We start from the raw sequence: 19,282 nt of genomic DNA on the forward strand, positions 1-19,282 counted from the left end.
TTTTTTACACAAATATTTTTACAAATTCAATAACCATATATTTCAGAAACATTTTATATGTTTTTGTATGAAATGATGATTTGACCCCAATATGCCTGTTGTTATTGGAATATTTTATGAGGGAATAAAAAGGATATTTTTATATTCGTTTGAACACATTGAAATGAAATTGAAGGAAAGTATATATTTAATACCAACAATGTCTGGTACATGGATATTCAATTTTTTAGGTCGGTGACCGATATTTTTGTTGGAGATTTATACCAAAATACAGAGTGGCCAATTGTGTTGAATTTCAATAAAAAAACTTTTCTATAAATGTTAACGATGTACATAGTGAAGCAGAGAAGTCGGCGATTTTGAAAACCCTGTAAAACAGACAATACTTATCAATTTTTAACGGACTTCAAACAAAAAAGACGGAGGTTATCAATTCGACTGTATTTTTTTTTTTATGTTTGTTACCTCAGAACTTTTGACTGGGTGAACCGATTTTGATGATTCTTTATCTATTTGAAGGCTGGTGCTTCCATTTTGGTCCAGTTCTGACAACGGCATCCATGAGAAAACCATAGAAGACTTAAATTGGCATTATGCACGAGAAGAGGACGAATAACTCAATATCACGCCAACCGATTTCGATTATTCTTTTTTTAGTGACAAATTAGTTAGTGAGCGACATTGTTCAAAATTTATGCCTTCCAATTTTCCTTCAACATTTTTTACTCCCAACCAATTTCAATTTTTAATGGTTAATGATATGAAAATCCGTCCTCAGATTTCTTTCAAAAAAATGTCATACTAAAAAGTCAGATTCTATCTAAATATCTTTCTCAATTATCAGATCAACCTTAAAAGAAAAGTATTGAAAGAATACTAATGATACGGGATTCATCAGTTGGCAGTTGAAGGTCTGAAAGAACGAAGCTGATAATTTATGGTTAAACAAGTGAAAACAAACAATTGACTGAGTTAATTGTCGAAATACCATGTATAGACAGTGTTGATGACGCAGTCACACTATTTATATTTCATATATACATGGTATAAAAATCAGACCCTGCGAAATGTGACGAATAATAATACTTGGTCGCCAGTGTGTATGAGCCTTTATCCTACTGGAGCTATTTCTTGAGTTCAGTTACATTTAGACTTTTCTTGAATGTATAAAATAAATACTTTTTTTAATGTATTTTAAGATTGCGACACCTCTGACTAAATTTCCGAACTACAAATGAAAAAGAAAATAAAAAGAAAAATCTTTGAAAAAGCACCCGTTTGTCAAATAAACAAGAAATGTTATTTTATACAGTATATTTCAAAAATTTTAAATTTATAGTCCTTGGACAATCGAATTTTGCTCGATTTTCAAACGCCCATAAAACACCTCCAAACAATTAAGACCTTCCTGAAAAAATTAATCAACCCTTCCCCTACGTCATACACACGTACTAGATAAATATATACGTGCATTTTCTCTCAGTGTAAGTGGTAAGAAATAATAGACTTTACTTTTAACATGGTAACCTTTTCTTCTTGTGAAAACTAAGAAATGTTATAAAAAATGTTTTGTATTAAAAATAATTTTATTTATATATCGATTTAAAAATTTCTGTTTTATTAATAATTTGTTTAACTGCACAAAATTTTAGCAATTTGTGCCATTTCGTTTTTCAAAAGCAAAAATAAATTGTAATGAATACTCTAAACTGCTAAAAAATTAGAAAATGCTATCCTTTGATAGAATCAAATCTCTTCGTTTCAAAAGTTATTTTTATGACCCTTTTGGAAATTGTATTTTTCAATAATAGAGCAACCTCCGGGTCTGGGAGTGCCAAAAACGACTCTACTAAACAATACTTTCCATAAATACCTGAAATTAATTTGGGTTTTAGAATTTGGTCGTATCTTTTTTGTTAATAACAGTGGTTTTTGAACATTTACCTACATGATCTACAATCACATAAACCATTAACGAGATACCTAAATCTTTGTTAATTATAATTAATTTAAAATTTTTTTAGAAATCCAATGCTGAGTCGAAACTGGCAAGCGAGAGAGGATTTAGATTTTCCATTTGTGGAGTGTAGCGTATGAGTTGCCATATAATCACAGAACTGGTGGCGTTTCTTCGATATATAATATGAGGCGATAGTATAAGAGATTATTGATCTTAAAATTACTGTACATAGTCAAAATAATCTAAATTTGAAGACAGTAAATAATCATAACCTGTTATAAATATTTCAGTTATTAATTTAACAGTTCATTAATTCATCGTTAGGTGTGTTCAATCAGTAAATAAGCGAAGTATTCGTAAATTATGTTATAGTTTCGATATTTAAGGTAGAAATTAGATGAAAATATACACGGTATGTAGTGAATTTAAATATTGATCAGAGGCGCAAGGGAACAGTTTTTACAAAATTTAATTGCAGTTTGTATTTAGAATTAGTTGTTGATATGTATTGAGTCTTATTCTACTCCAGTTGCTAGCATGGGAATGATAAGAGAATTAGATCAGTTTTCATGTTTTGAACTCCGACTAAGAAAGAGGGGTATTATATGTTTAACATGCCCATGTTTAATATTTATTTGTGTTACTGTCTGTGGTATCGTAGCACCTAAACGGGAGAACAGTTTTTGAGTTTTTTTGTTAGTTTGAAGGGTATTTTGATCGAGATCAAATAGCTACGTTTCAAATTCAAGTTTAGAATTCCATATCCTAGAAAATAGGTGATGATGAAATTCAAACGACTGAGCAGATTTTATTTCAACTTGCCAACAACACACAACACTTTCGATCAAATTAACTTCAAAAAAATCAATTAGGTTCATTCATTTAGCGGGGTGGGCCATTTTAATCTATACACCTAAATATCTCGTTTTGTAGTTAATCAATCAAAAAATAATTTAAACAAAAGTTGTAGTTTATCGATAATTGTAGATCCAAGTCATGGACATAGGCCAATGCCCTCTATTGTCCTTGACAACTTTTTTCTAAAGCAATAATTATATATTTTTAAGTCACATTTCCTCCGAAAACTAACGGTTTTCGAAAATGTTTTTAACAAAAATTGTTAGATTTTCATGAAAAAAAATAAAGAAATAAAGTGTTAGTCTATTTCTTAACGTTTCGGATCTATTCAGATAGTAAAGTAACCCGAAGAATTAGGTCCAATCTGATGTCAGAACATCAATCAAAATCTCTAACTACTAACCGGTTTGTATTATTGGACCGGCAAATTCGATTTCTGGGAACTTTTAACTTTGCTAACTGAGATAACAAAAGCACCCCCAAAAAAGAACTGGCCAGACTAAAAAATATTTCTCATCCCAGGACAGCCACTCTCACCTTGCCTAACCTAACCAACGACTCTAAAAGGATCAAAAATCGATTATACGGGTTAAAAACATTGGAAATGATCTAAATCTCGTGTCAAACCCTTCATGCTCATAGAGCCCTTGATAATAAATATTGGTAAACTATATTATGTTTGTAGTCCTACTGATTTTCACGATGACTGAACTCCAACATAACAATATTACAAAATTTCGTAGAAAAATGTGAAGTAAATGTAAAGTACATAATAAAATTTTAGCCGAAAATAACCTCTTTTTAAATTTTGGACTATGGAAGCCCTGGAAATAATTTCTAAATTTCTAAAGTTATTAAGCATTTCTATGCTGGTAAATTTAAATTTTTTTGTTTTTCCACGTTTTCTCCATATTATATATAATTGATGTTAAGATTTGGTATTTTACGTGTTGGAAATCGTAATTATTTTCTTTTTCTAAAATTTTTTAAATCTACTTAAATAAAAATAAAAACCCTCCATGAATGACGATACTGTATACTTATGTATAGGAATGAGTTAAAATAAAGATATATTACGTATGCTCTCTACGTATTATTAGCCATTTCTCTTTGCAAATATGAATTTAATACGCATCCGTAAACTTGTCTTTATCAAAAGTAGCATACATTGATGCTATAGTAGAAAATAACTTTATGGAAACATGTACATATATTGTACAGAAATAAATACAAAATGATTCAACTATCCCTGATTAAAGATAAAACGATGATAAAAACGAGTAGGATACCCTATTGCTTAAAATATTATAAAAAGAAACGATTTTGGTTGATAACTCGAAACTTGTGTTATCATTAAATTGTATGAATTTTTATGTGTTTTTGATCTTAGATTTGATCATACCATATTAACATAAATTCTACAGGAATGAAAAGCTTTTTTTTGAAATCATTTAAATTTTTAACAATTGAAAACTTTGTATAAAAAATATAAAAAGTATCAGCAGCATTAACATTCGGTGATGTAATTATCATTATTTTCGATTGCCTCGATTTTCTGGTTTATTTCCCGACTATGGGGTGACAATCCTAGATCTTGATTACCTAAAATGTTCTAAAAACTGTAATGGACATCACCAGATTGTTTCGGAGGTTAAAAAAAATAAAAGTTTTACAATTTCTTACCTTTCTCTCGTATATTTTATAAAAATGCTCTTTTTTTAAATTATCCATTTTAAAATGATTTAGCATTAAATAAAAAGTCTTGAGACAAAAATAGGATATATAGAAATACTTTCCTATTTCGAAATCTATAAAATAATATAAATTTTTTGTTCCTATGGGAATTGTTATTTATATTTCATTGAAGTATCTGGTAAAATAGATACGTATTTTGAATTATACACAACATTTCAATGAGAACAAGAATAAAGAATAACAGATATGTCGTTACGCTATGCTTGTTCTTCAAATTACAGGCTTTGATATGTCAGTTTTTTTTTTATTATCGTTAGTTGGTCTTTTCCGTAATTTGATGAAATTATCTTAGAAAATAATACGATTAAATAATTTTAAGATGTATCTTTTACAAAGGTCTCTAATTCCAATACAATTATCCGATGATAATTTATATGCATTCTTCATATACGAGTTATACATTTTAAATTCATATGTCTCTATATATGAATTAAAACATTAAATAAACTTCCGGCACAAAAGCAGACCTATTCGATTCATTTGATGTCATCGTAGTTCCTAAACAGTACCGATTTTGATTTTTTAAATAAAAGGTAATTTAATCGAGAGTGTTCTAATTAGAATCTATACTAAGGGGTTTGAAGTTCAAGACCTCTTTTCTGATTGTTTTCCGTAGCTGTTTAACTTTCGATCAAATTACCTTTCAACAAAACAAACTTTAATTGGCTAAGTATTCAAATATACTTTTTTTTCTTACAGATCCCTGATAACGATGCGGAATGGGCTTAATTATTTTGATCAAGAAGTTGGTGATTCTGATTGTAACATGTTGCATATCAAAAGTAAATGGAAACATGACACAGGTAAGCAATAATTCAGTAGTGAAGAAGATTTACAGGGTTATTTTAACAAAGAATTGCTTGTACCTGGCAGGTATAATTCGGTTAAAAACGAATAAGTATAGTTCGATTTAGAACGTTATAAGCTCTTATTAATGCAACTTTGTTGTTCTTGAAAATTTTGGTATATGAAAGAACTTCTTTTATATGGAAGAAGATCGATTTAAGATCAGCAGCTTCAATATCTTCTTGAATCGAAAGTATCGCAAAAGCAATTGGATCAGAACTATTTGAAAAAAGAAAAAAGCTTAACGGTTTACTGACGTATCGCCGCGCTTTCTCCAACGCATCCTTAAATTCATTTCTTTTTCTTGAGACTTGGGATAAAAGGAACCTCTTTTAAAGAATATAATGTATCGGTTTTTTTTGCGTGAGTTTTATTTTATTTAACATATTTCTGCTTGTTCATTGTTCAAGTACCTATCCCAAAAATCAGGAAAACGTAAACACCAAAATTTTGCTTGTTAAATTTTATTTAATGGGATATAAAACTCTGCGGATAATTTATTACATTATATAAAAATTAGTTATAAATAAATATACATACAAATTTTAAACTAAATTAATAAACTTCATTATACGTGATTAGGACAAAGAATTGTTGGACAGCAGTCTGGATATGGCAAAGCTAAATTTGGTCTAGTTTTTGTGCATTCTGGTGGTCCACTTACTACTCCACAGCTATGAAAATAAAAGAAAAATAAATTATTTAATATTATATTAATTATTTAATGGTTTTGAAATTATACCATGTTCCTCTAATTATTAAATCTTCTTGACAATGCACGCTACAACATGCATTTGGTAAACGTTTAGTTTCACCAACATCAATAACCAACATTTCTGGTTCACGACCCAAATAACATCGTGTTAAATCAGCTGAAAAAGAGTTTAAATTAAAGTCAGCTTATATTAATTATGGTTCCTACTTCAAAGAAATTATCGAATATAGTTAAAATAGATGTCATAGTGTGTTTAAGATGTCGATTTGTAAAGCATAAGCAACATCATATTGTAAGTTTTATCAACTTCCCCACTGCTTAATTTCAAAATGCAAGCTTTACAAGCGTAGTTAGAAAAGAATCGTATCATTTATAACATATATTCAATAGAAACAAATTTATTATGGCAATATAGTTTTTTTTTGAAAAAAATCTCGAGATCCTGATTTATAAAAAAAAAAATATAAACGAAAAAAAAATTATCTTTCATTATCAGTCAGTGTTTCAGTACAAACAGTTTGCATCCGGTTTCATCTAGATAGGGCTAGTTGGTACGAAGTAAAGAAACTGGATTATGTCCAATAGGTACCAATCAGAACGCACCATTTAATTTCAAAAATAAAAAGTTTTGTTTTTGGAAACTCATGATTATTTTTATGGGAAAAGAAAATAAACCAATTGCAATGAGCAGTTCTACAAAAATAAAAAAGTCATAAAAATAACGAGTTTTCCCCCAAGTGAAAACAAATACGATTCGTTTATAAGATATACAAAATTTTCAGCAAGTTTTTCAAAAATAATTTTGCCTTTTAGTCCCATTAAAAAATTTTTGCATAAATATTATGGGTATACATTTTTTCAATAAAATTCTATTAAAAATCAGGGGTTAAGAGCTTACTAGCTTAAGAGCAAAGAGATAAATTAGCAACGTTACGAAAAAGTGAATTTAAAGATGCGTGGATTTTAGATAATTCTTTTTTTTTATATAGAAATTAGTGCTTTCGAAAAAGCTGCGATAATTACTGATTTAAAAATAATTTAGCAATATAAATTACAATTTCCAAACCGTTTCGTCGTTGCTAACACCGCATCAGATATTATCCTAATCATTGAAAAAGAAACCTTTTCAAATAAATTTAGTGTGACTGAGAGTTCATTAAGATATTAAGATTATAAATAAAAATTGTAATTTTTATTTTCTAGGCAGGAATTTGCTTTTTTATTATCGCACATTCAACATTTGTTAACGCAACAGCCCTCAGGTACGAGAGGTGCATCCGAATTAAGTTCAATGATGAAAGAAATATCCAAAATTCAGCCGTAAAATATACTCTCAAAAACGTTGGAAGGCTGTCGTACGATATTTATTTCTAAAGTAATTTTGAACCATTATTCATTGAACTTAATATAATAAATTCATAAAAATATTATTTACACATACCTGGATTTTTACCGTTTCCCCAAAACAATGAACACAAACATAGATTATTGTGCAACAATAAAACACTTAACAAAACATACAATAAATTATTCTGCTTTTTTAACTCCATTTTTTTGAAAAAAACTTTTATGAAATTAAATTGTACGATTATTTAATTATTTATATATTTTTAGAAAGATAACAGTGCTTAAAACCAGTAGTATTAAAAATTCATTTACCTACGCGATTCAAAAAGTTATAAAAATTGTTTCACACCAAAACATTAAGTATATACATAATTTTTTATAAATTAATTTTTTTTCTTTCAACTTTGTAACTTGTTAAAAAAATTTAGCATATTACAATCGATTTCTTTTCTGCTCTTAAAATCAAACGCAGAGGCTGAGGTCCAATTAATATTTGTTTACATTAGGTATACAAATCAACACAAACACTTAATAATGAACAATGAATGAAGGTCGTCTTATTTCAATGACAATAATTTAAAAATAAGCAATTAATTTTTAAATATTTTAAATCTTTTTTGGAAAAAACAGGTATTAAATCATTGTTAAAAGAGTTCAAGCTTATATACAGTCTGTTTTTATATATACAGAATAGGGTAGAGAAATGTGCGATTTAAAAATCGCTATAAAACAAAAATTATTCAATATATCCAAAAATTTTTTCCACTATGTTAAAATACATATAAAACTAATTAGATTTTCAAGTGAATTATAAATCGTATTTTAACTTCGCCAAGTAAAATGTATTTTTAATAACTTAAACTGTTAAATTACAAAAAAATTAATTCAAGAAAATTGTAATTGAGTTTAGAAACTACACATTCTTGTAGGTGATCAAGTTATGCACCACATTCCGAAATATTTGAGCTAGCTACAGTGGCCAGTTTCTTTCTCTCAGAGCTGTAACTATTAATGGTAGCAAATTGTTAGATCTGCCTAGTTTATATTATGTAAAGATGATACAAAAATAATTTGGAAAATTGATGGATGTTTGTTTTATATCGTATTGAAAATCGCACACTTCTCTGCCCTACCTTGTATTAGTCATATATGCCGGATGTTTCATTTAAGTTGGTGTTACAATTTTGCAATTTAGTAGATACTTGAACCATCAAAGGAATTCTTTAAGTCTTTCAAAATTGATTTCAGTCAATTCACGTCATTTGGAAGTTTATTTTTAAATAAACGGTTTCGCATTAACAGTGATGGTACTTTGAACCTAAATGATACACAAATCCCTAGATCAATTTTTTGTATTATCAATACGTATTTCGTCTACAATATAGTCATCATTAGTATGAATTAGCTAATTATAATTAATTATTTATTATTCTCCTAATGAGTTACATACCGTCGCTGAAGTCGTGTTACCAAATTAGCGACGAGTGCTTAGAATAAGTGGAATCAAAACGAAAAATCAATACGTTTTGAAACATCATTTTCTACCCGACTGTCAAGGAGTAGCTATGTTTTTCACCCGAATCTTGTATGTATACATGCATGCATGCATATTTGTTCGATAATTTCTTTAATACCTCGTATCGCCTAAATAGGTGTTTGAATAAAAAATAATGGCGAATTTTTGGCGTAGTAATTCGTTAATAAAAAAAAGGATACCAGTCGAATCGTATAGGGTATCAAAATCAACATGCTTACATTATTATAGGAATAATAAATTGGATAAAAAAAAAATTATAATAGGGGATTTTTTTTGATACCAAGACACTAAAAAATTTAAAATAAAATAAATAATTTAAAAAATCAAAATCCGAATGCGTTTAATAAAATCTGAAAAGGAAGAATCAAGTTCAGTAGTTTACATAGTGACTTTCACAGTCAAGGTCAATTATTGGGAAGATTTGAGCCGGTCTGGATTTTATTGGGCCCCGGCTGTTAAAGTCACTATATGTAAATTACTTTTTATTTTTATACCATGTATATGAAATATATCAAGGTATACTAAGTTTAGTCTCAAGTTTGTAACGCTTAAAAATATTAATGCTATGAACAAAATTTTGGCATAGGTCTTCATAAAATCACCTAATTAGTCCATTTCCGGTTGTCTGTCTGCCTGTCTTTCGTCTGTCCGTCTGTCATCACGATTACTCAAAAACGAAAAGAGATAACAAGCTGAAAATTAATAGCGTGTTGAGGACGTAAAAAGTGAAGTTCGTAAATGAACAACATAGGTCGATTGGGTCTTGGGGCCATTGGATCTTGTAAACCGTTAGAGATAGAACAAAAGTTTAAATGTAAAAAATGTTCCTTATATAAAATTAACAATTTTTTTTTGAAACATTTTTTCGTAAACATCACTGTTTTTCCGTGAGAGTGCAAATTATGCGCAATTTGTATAGTATAAATTATATGGGTATATCAATTATATATGTGTGACATGTATGCATGTGTAATGTGACAGAGTTATCAACACTTTCTATGCATGATATTTCAACAATTAACTCAGTCAATTGTTTAACTATTTATTTTATTTGAGAAATTTTTTCTAATATATTTGAATCACAATGCACTACTAATTGAGATTTTCTGGATTTATGATTGATTATCTCTCAGTAAATTAATCTGTTACTAACAGTTAAGTAGCAGAATTTTTTTTTGGATTTTTAGCTATATTCATAAATAATTTTATAAAATTGTCGGGTTCATTGACATTATTTTAAATCACTTATTAGTGGTGATTTAAAACTTAATGAATACGATCAATTGAAATAACCTATTTTTAAAAGAAATATTTTAATAATACAAAATGATATTGATTAGACTACACCATATTATTACGCGTTAACATTACTAATACTACGCATTAATAATCGTTTTCTTGGTTCGATATTTATATGTAAAGTTCTCGAAAATGTGTTTTTTCGCGATTTTTGTTGCAAAATAATCTGGGATCAAACCTTCACGTTAATAATAGATTTTTTCCGCACAGTCAGAAATTTTTTGTGGATATCACTATGTCTCTCGATGTGAACGCCGTACTGTGTACTGAATTGAGGGAATAATAATATTAGCAATGGTTATGGTGAACAAGTCTCACAATACTAACAATACTTCTGATGGACAGCCCTATTCAATGTTGTAAAATTACTTTTGCTGACATAGTTGCTATACTATCTGTCTCTATACCATAACAGCATTGTAGTAAACACATTTTTCTTACCGTGGTGGAGAAACATTTATCTGGAGTGATGATTGCCACAGAATACTCTTGTGAATTAGTATTTTTGCTAATATTAAAACAAACTTATTTGGAGACAATTTTAACACCTGTATTTAGTTAGTGAACCAAAACTTTACTATTCTGAGAATTTACCGTTTTTTATCTGTAAATTTTTTTTTATTTTGTCGTTACATTACTTTTTGGAAAAATTAGGATGACCCGCTAATTATATATTAAGTTAGTGGTTCACTTTAAGAATTTCCCTTTTTTATATTCAGATTTTTCCGTTTTTATTCGTAAATTATTCGTGAAATTCTTAATTTTGCCGTTCATTTACCTTTTGCAAATTCACTTTACGAATTTTGAAACTTTACCATACTGAGAATATACCATTTTTATCAGTAAATTATTCGTGAAAGTAATATATAAAGTAAGCGGTCCAGTCCAATTTCTATTTCCAGGCTTTTAGTTTACATGAAATCTGAGAGTCTCGTGTATGTCACTTATGAAATAATTTTATCATAAATAAAAATTAAAAAATGAAAAGTAACATTTATAAAAACTGACCTAATAAAGTTTTATTTAAAAATTGTTAATCATTTTTAACTTAAAATGATTAAAAGGTCAAATTTTTTAAATAAAAATTCTTAAACAATTTATTTTAATAAAACTTTAGATGAAATTATACTTATTTACAACTGTTTTAAATATAAGTAGATTAAATATAGAAAAATACAAATAATAAGAACTGAGGTCTTTGGTTACTAAGGTCTTTACGTTTTTATACGCATATCGAAGATATGAAATTGATTACACAAATGGAAAGTAAGTGATGAAAATAAGTGATGTAGAATTTTCTTTACAACAGCACATGAAATGTTATGAACACTGTCTAATTAACATCTTTTCGAGGAGTTCTCGAAAAATTTGCTTGAAATGGAGAGTTTTGAAAAATTAGAATGAATAACAGTTGTTTAGATGACATGCAGTGACGGAGTGATGTGTATAGAACCTTTTTCGCCCACGGCGATTTTCCATAGAGGCCCATTTACTTATTCTTATATTTTTTAACTCTTTTGACGGATAATATTTGTCCAAAAGATTGTATACTTCTTTCTACTTTTTTTTCTTCGTAAATCGATCTATCTGGACCGAAAAATTATATATTTCCACTTTTCTTTTTTTTAGTTCCAAAAAATTTACCTGGTGCTAAAAATGAGTGAGACCAAGATCAAGTCCAAAACCAAAACTGTATTTGACTATCTTTGTTTAACGAATGTTGGCCTTGATCTTGCAAATCATGCTTTCATAAGTGTAACATAAGGATCAAAGTACAATACCAAGTATGTCAGACAGAAGCAGTTAATTACAAAAGGATCATGACAAATGTGCAAAACGCAGAGCAAAGTTAATTCCTAAGTTTGTAAGATAAAGTCAATCAAATTAGCCTTGTTTTAATCTTGGTGGTCATCACTGCCTGATGTTTCACAACCGAGCCCTTTGTTTAAAAACTTTTTTTTTTGAAAATTAAAAAAAAAAGCTATTCCTTGTATTACTTTTTAGTTTGCTTTGTTGTCTACCTACCCTAGGATATCATCCTTCTTATGCGACTTTGAATGATATATCAGAAATTAGTCAAGAAAATTATTTGTACCCAAATCGAAGGTAACAAATTCTCCCCATTCTTTACAATCTTTACAAAAGTTGTTTTATTTCAAAATTTATTAAAACTCAGTCTAAAGGGTATTGTGGAAGTATTTTTGATGTATCGCCTAAAAGTCACAATGATTGAAATAATAATTTCGCTTGGTGTGGTTCAACACAGGGAAATATTTGTTTGATCCCATAATTGTTGCAAGCAAATATAGTAAATATGTGCCAATGTTATTACATACATGTAATACAAGTTGTCTATAGCAAACTTTAATAATTCAACTTATGCTAACACACACTAATTGTGCGACTACAACTTGCTTCCATCGAATTTAAAATTTTATTAATTTACTTTTTTATTTCCAGGGCAATGGAGGACATTCATTTCACAACACAGAAAATGTAGTTAATGATAATATTGAATATGCTCTGCAATTAATAAACGATATTAGCATAGAAAGTCGTGGTACATTATGTGTAACAGAACAGTATCGCACGTTACCTGTTCCTATTAAAGGTATCCGTTCAGAACCAGCACGTCAACGAGCCGACATGGCAGCATTATTATTATTAGACATGGGATTATCACATCATGGAAGTAAGTCTTATAAATATTATAGCTCTTGTTCGCGCTGTGTACTTTTATATGAATGTCTTGCTCAATTAAAAATAATTCACAAATTGCAGTCAGATTTTACTACTAGCAAATTAGGCTTTAATTTACTTTAATTATGTAATGTAGTAAAGAATTATATATTAATTATACCATGTATATATGAAATATACATAGTATATTAAGTTTAGTTCAAAGTTTGTAACGCTTAAAAATAATGATGCTAGGAAAAACATTTTGTCATAGCTGTTCATAAAAACACCTAATTAGTCCATTTCCGGATGTCCGTCCGTCCGTCTGTGGACACGATAACTCAAAAACGAAAAAAGATATCGAGCTGAAATTTTTACAGCGTACTCAGGACGTAAAAAGTGAGGTCAAGTTCGTAAATGAGCATCATAGGTCAATTGGGTCTTGGGTCCGTAGGACCCATCTTATAAACCGTTAGAGATAGAACAAAAGTTTAAATATAAAAAATGTTCCTTATCAAAAATTAAACAACTTTTGTTTGAAACATTTTTTCGTAAACATCACTGTTTACCCGTGAGGGCGTCAATTAGGCGGAAATTTTATAATATGTACTATACTTGATTATCTTCGTATGTGTCACATGTTTGTATGTGTAATGTGATAAAGAAATCAACACTGACTATACATGGTATTTCAACAATTAACTCAGTCAATTGTTTGTTTTCACTTGTTTTGATTTTGATATTTATTGCTAAATATTAAATATAAAAATGAAATGATAAAAATATGAAATTCAAATACATGTAAATAAATTCAATACAAATATTCAATTCAATACAATAAATTCAAAATCGAGAGTTTTTTTACCGGACTCTAGAAAAGTAGTTTTTATTATATGTTTAATGCAATATGGCAACTTTTTCATTAGGTTTACAAGATGCGGTTGCAAGAAATTTATTACTAGCAGATGCAACAATCATATCTGCACGAGTTTTAGCTTTAAATTCATCAAATGGCTTATTAAATTCTTGTTCATGGTGGGTACGTACTGGTTTAGAAGGCCCACGCAAATTAATGGAAGGTATTCCTAAAATTGGTTCATTACCTGATTCATCATATCCATGGTAAGTTAAATTCCATTTTTGTCAATTCGATTTTCCAAAAATGGTTCATAGCAACAGTTTGATGTTGACTTTTTTTGGAAGAAACAATTTTAAACTACTGGTAACCCTTAATGGCTATGAACCTGAATACTAGAATACTGAATGATGCTCGCTTTTGAAACCAACAACTTTTTCCTGAAAGAGTTTTTTCAAAGAAACTCCAAAAAGAGATTATTTTTTTATTTCCATCGTTTCATATAAGCGATTTGTAATGACAGTTGTTTTATTTTGTAAAATATTTCTTTCTATAATAACTACTTTCCCTGAAGCGTAGAGAGAACTCTACGTCTTTATAGTTTTGTTAAAGTAGTTATATTTTCAGGTATGAAGATCCCTTAACCAGTCCCAGTTTAAAATCATCAAAATTTATGTTAAATCCATCGAATGTATCATTTAAAGGCTGGTGGACGTATCCATATTATTCATGTGCACGAAGTGGATGGGTTATGTCTTATAGTGTGCCAATTATTCCTGTACATCGCCCAGGGTAAAGTTTTAAATATATTCTGGATTTGTTTTTGGTTATAATATATATATTTTTTAAGTTCTGAATTCTCTTTACAGTATTAAAGGATTTTTAAGTATTGATATTGAAATATCGAATTTAGAAATAAATCAATGCGATTACAATCCAGAAACATCAATATCCAATCAAATCTATGCATTTTATGGTACACACAAGTGTCACAATACCACCACACAAGTAAGTTTTATTATATCATAGTTTTGTTTCCTGTTAGCACCACTTGAAATATTCCTGCAGATTGGATGTTTTTTTATCATTGGGATTTTGTACGGAACCCTAATACAAGTCATGTTGCTTGTTGATAGTGCGGCTTTGTATAGGTGAAAGACTTTTTAAAATCGGTCCAGTAGTTAATCCATTAGAATGACTTTTATAAACAAATATTTGACCCCTTGGGTTACATTCTTGCAATTTTCGTAGAGATCTCTAATTTTTCTGATAATTTAGCTTTATATTTGAGAAATAATTTTGAAAATCGGTCGAGTAGTTTTTTAGTTTATTCATTACAAACAAACAAACAAGCAAATATCAAATTCTTTCTCTCTATATAATAATTAGTGTAGATATATATAACGTGGACTCCAATAACTTTAAACCGTTTAGGTAAATAAAAAAGATTGTGCAATCTATGATAAAGTAATAACTATTTGTTCATTTGATATTTTAAGTGTGTATATCGTGGTTGGAATAATCCCTTAACATCTAGTCCAAGTAAAGGATGGGTACGTGGAAATTATCAATGCAAATGTCGACGTGGATTTTATTCACCGCGTCATAATGGAGTATTCAATGGCACTCTTGTTGAAGGTAAGTCCAAATTATTATACTTTTTAATCACACACGTTACTATATTTGCGAAAATTGGCGAAAAGTTCATGCCAAGAAATTGGCGTTAAATTAAAGTCACACCAAATTATTGCTTTTATATATTTTTAAAGAGTAATTTTATTTTAAAAAAAAGTTACATAGACACAAATGAAATTTTTTACTCGTTATAACATTATTTTATTATTTGTTATTACATTTGACCTGTGGGCAACAGTCAGGATACTGCAGAGATAAATTCATTGGTATTTTAAAACACTTGCTAGGATCGTAGCCAAATTCAGGGCATCTAAAAAATAAAAACTTTCTATATGTGTTCACTATATTTTACTCTTTGGTACTTTTGGCTTATTTTTATTCTTATTTGGTGTTCATCAACATATCTGATCGCAGTATATTAATCAATTAAGAACTGTACACTTTACTTTGACATAAACCCGTTATTGTCAATAAAACCTATTTTGCAGAAAACAATTTTTATTTGATTTGAGACTATTATACTACTTAGTTTTATTAAAATTCCCCTCTTTGTTTCTATATGTTAAATACTTACGTCAGTGCTTGAATTGACTGCTGCTTATTTTGAACTTGGCATGAATATATCGCACATTCGCCAATCGGTGCAGGTGAATTTTCGCCATCTGGAATTTTTAAACCATTTACATCACAGCTTGGTGCATCTTCTGGAATGGTAATTTATACATAATTTTGGTTCGAGAGCGTTGTGATTAATCACGAAATTTCACTCAATATATTTAGTCTTGGTGCGTAGTGCATTAGCCAAAAGAAGAGGAAATCTAATGCGATTGGAAAACGAGTGTCATAAATGAAAATTGTTTTGAATGATATTTCATTTTCTTGGTTTTTATTATCAAATTAAAATAATTTTAAATAAGAGAGAGTCAAATTGAAGATAAACCATTTCTTGCTCTCTCACAAGGAGTGAGAAAAAATAAGCGGAACCATATTTTCAACTGAAAATTAAATTTGTCTGACACAAGACTCACTCAAAAGCATAGTTTTTTTAGAACTTTAAGCACCAATATATGTTATAAATACATGCTAAAATGGACCTGTAAGAAGCTTTATATTGTTATGAAAAATATTCTTACCTTTTTCCACACAGTTAGAAAATACAATTAAGACCATTATTAATAAAAGTTTTTTCATTTTTCAAATAACCAAGAATTTGAAAATCACTGACAAATTTATTTGGTATAGATTCTTTTTTGTCATATAGTAAAAATAGTATGAAATGCCCAAATATTCACTGAGATTCGAATATGTTTCCTTATAAAAATTATCTAAATTGACAATTTTATAAGCGTTATAAACACGTAATAACATTTTTATTATTGTTACTTAATTAAGTCGCATTTGTATTTAATGCATGTCTATAAAAATAAAAAACGAAACATTCCTGTAATTTTAATATAGTGTTATCTCAAAAATTATTAACTTGATGGTTCAACGAACTAGACCAAAAAGTATAAACATCAGGTGAAAATTTTCTTTTGTGTTAAGTTTCATCAAATTCCGAAACATTTGCTTTCCTTAAGAAAAACAGAAACATTTTTTTGTCTCCGATTTGGAAAAATGAGTTTCTATAGTAATTTTAATCCACATTATACAAAAATTGAATCCTATTCGTGGAGCAATTCCAATTCATATCTCAGAAACTTTTCGTTCTTTATTCATATAAATTATCTTGTGTTATTTTCCCTTCAAAAAATTTATGGAATAGCGTTTTTCATCATATGAGCATTACACACTTTTAGCTACTTTAGCAGTCGAATGTGTAATCTATTAAAATAGTAGAAAGGCTTATATTAAAGAGGTCTTTGTATACAGAGGTAAACAACTAATAAATGATACCCGGGTCCAAAATTTTAATTATAACTATTTAAATTGTAAAATGATAAAAATTAATTTGAATATTTTATTTCCGAATATACTTATGTCATAATAATAAGGCTTAAACTAAAAAATTTAGAGTATACAAACAAGTTCATTTACATTTGTAACTTTTTATATTATACAGGGTGGATCATTTTAATCTAAGCATCTGCATACCTCACAAGTGGTGCACTGATGCCACTCATTAAGAAATGACCTCAAAATTTCTACTTTCTAAATCATTTAAATTAATAATTATGAAATTAAGATGTTTTTCGTGATGATAAGCTATGTACACTCTAAGTCAAAATAAACTCAAAAATTGAACCATTCTAAGTTATATTTCTATAACATTATGAACGTTCGGAATGTACGTTCGAATTTTGGTTTCCTCCCAGAAAAGAAAATTACTATCGTAAATGGATAATTACTAATTTAAGAAATTTATTTATTCAAATAGATAATTAAACATATTTTTAATATCTTAATTTATTTGCAAACTAATCTTGAGCAACAATCTGGATATTGAAGCGACCTGTCTTCTTCAGTAAAATGGCATCTCTCTTTATCTTCAGGCTTTATACGTCCCCGAGCACACCTAAAAAATTATAATCATTTTTATTTCTTTGAAGAATCTCTGACAGTTATCGCAATTGTATAAAACAATCATATAGAGCATGGATTTTTAAATAATTGTCAATGTTTTCGAGCCGATGTGCCATTAACGTGATATGTAAGTGCGTCTATAGTTAAATAATTGACACGCTTACAAAAACTTTAATGATTAGAAATTTTCATTGTGAAATAAATGCCAATAATTGTCTTTCGATTTTGTCTTTCTCGACGAGTGGAGGTATTCAATTCGGTATTTCGGAGATGATTTTATTAAAAAAGTAATTTATACAATAAAAAGTTCTAGAATATTTATTTTTCCTTAATTTATCATTATTTCTGTAAGTGTTATATTTACCAGAGACTATTGTAATTCATGATTTATATTTTAAAACTAACGGTACACATTTCAGACTTTCAGGATTGACACTATTACATTTGCATTTCTTACACTCTCCAAGTGCTGCAGGTGCCCATTCATTCAATTTTATTTTGAAGTCGCCAAAATTGCAAAAATCATCGTCAGATGAAGTATCTAAAATTTTGCTTATTTAAATTATTAGAAATAAGCTTCTTAAATAAATTGAATGTTTAATTTGCAACAATTTCCTCGAGATAATGACGTACTTTGATTTAAAACCTTGCAGTTTTGCTGAAATAGTTCAAAATGAAACTGTGGTTAACACTCTTTATATTTAGCTTTTCCATTTATTTTAAGAATTTTTCACGATGATTAAAATTGAAAATCGAAATCACTTACGCTTTTCAAAGAAGCTTTCTGCTAAACATGAATAATGGCTTAAATATAATTGAAATATAACGTACTAGTTTTAATAATACATAATTTTTGAATCAAGTTAATATTTTTTTGTTCACTGCTCTATTCTGTCGTTCCGAAAATTTAATATTTTGAACTTATCAGTTTCTGCATTATTGCAAGATACTGCAATTATTACAATAATTAAATATATTGAATTTTTCATTTTACCAAAGATCAACTGCATATAAGAAGAATCTTTTTAAATTTAAACTGAATATTATTAGTAACAAATTCTTATTTATAAGTGAAATCCTTATTTATAAGTGTAAAAACTTGTAAAAATAAATAATATTCAATGCCAATGATGTTTGACATACATCATAGTGATCTTTGCCTTAAGTTATTTACATTTGCACTTGGTATAAGTAAAAAAGGATAATCTTATAGTACATTAGTACACTAGCTAACACATTTTCTATTTACTGTATAAATACTGTATGCAAATG

The 19,282-nt window shown here is 28.5% G+C and overlaps 3 protein-coding genes and 1 long non-coding RNA gene across 4 annotated transcripts in view; 1 reads left to right on the forward strand and 3 right to left on the reverse strand.

Moving 5' to 3' along the window:
- LOC123300168 (probable G-protein coupled receptor CG31760) overlaps window positions 1–19,282 on the forward strand; it is a 110,425-nt gene that overhangs the window by 62,950 nt on the left and 28,193 nt on the right. Inside the window, exons 2-7 of the mRNA XM_044882677.1 lie at window positions 5,273–5,376; window positions 12,778–13,009; window positions 13,923–14,118; window positions 14,480–14,644; window positions 14,722–14,860; window positions 15,352–15,490. Coding sequence (XP_044738612.1) covers window positions 5,293–5,376; window positions 12,778–13,009; window positions 13,923–14,118; window positions 14,480–14,644; window positions 14,722–14,860; window positions 15,352–15,490 — 955 coding nt within the window. The 5' untranslated portion in view covers window positions 5,273–5,292. The remainder of the gene's footprint in view (window positions 1–5,272; window positions 5,377–12,777; window positions 13,010–13,922; window positions 14,119–14,479; window positions 14,645–14,721; window positions 14,861–15,351; window positions 15,491–19,282) is intronic.
- LOC123300172 lies at window positions 5,919–7,691 on the reverse strand. Its single transcript, XM_044882682.1, has 3 exons — window positions 7,576–7,691; window positions 6,162–6,291; window positions 5,919–6,093 (listed from the first exon to the last, which is right to left on the reverse strand). The coding sequence occupies exons 1-3, from the start codon at window positions 7,682–7,684 to the stop codon at window positions 5,988–5,990; spliced, it is 345 nt and encodes a 114-aa protein (XP_044738617.1). The 5' UTR covers window positions 7,685–7,691; the 3' UTR covers window positions 5,919–5,987.
- LOC123300175 (venom peptide Pc-like) lies at window positions 15,667–16,733 on the reverse strand. The gene is made up of 3 exons (XM_044882684.1): window positions 16,621–16,733; window positions 16,062–16,191; window positions 15,667–15,797 (listed from the first exon to the last, which is right to left on the reverse strand). Exons 1-3 carry the CDS (start codon window positions 16,676–16,678, stop codon window positions 15,692–15,694), a joined length of 294 nt encoding a protein of 97 aa, XP_044738619.1. The 5' UTR covers window positions 16,679–16,733; the 3' UTR covers window positions 15,667–15,691.
- On the reverse strand, window positions 17,912–18,841 carry LOC123300176. Its single transcript, XR_006535379.1, has 3 exons — window positions 18,644–18,841; window positions 18,416–18,551; window positions 17,912–18,002 (listed from the first exon to the last, which is right to left on the reverse strand). It is a non-coding gene; the product is annotated as an uncharacterized LOC123300176 (long non-coding RNA).

This window comes from Chrysoperla carnea, chromosome 5 (assembly GCF_905475395.1).
Source record: "Chrysoperla carnea chromosome 5, inChrCarn1.1, whole genome shotgun sequence".
Classification (NCBI taxonomy): Eukaryota; Metazoa; Arthropoda; class Insecta; order Neuroptera; family Chrysopidae; genus Chrysoperla; species Chrysoperla carnea.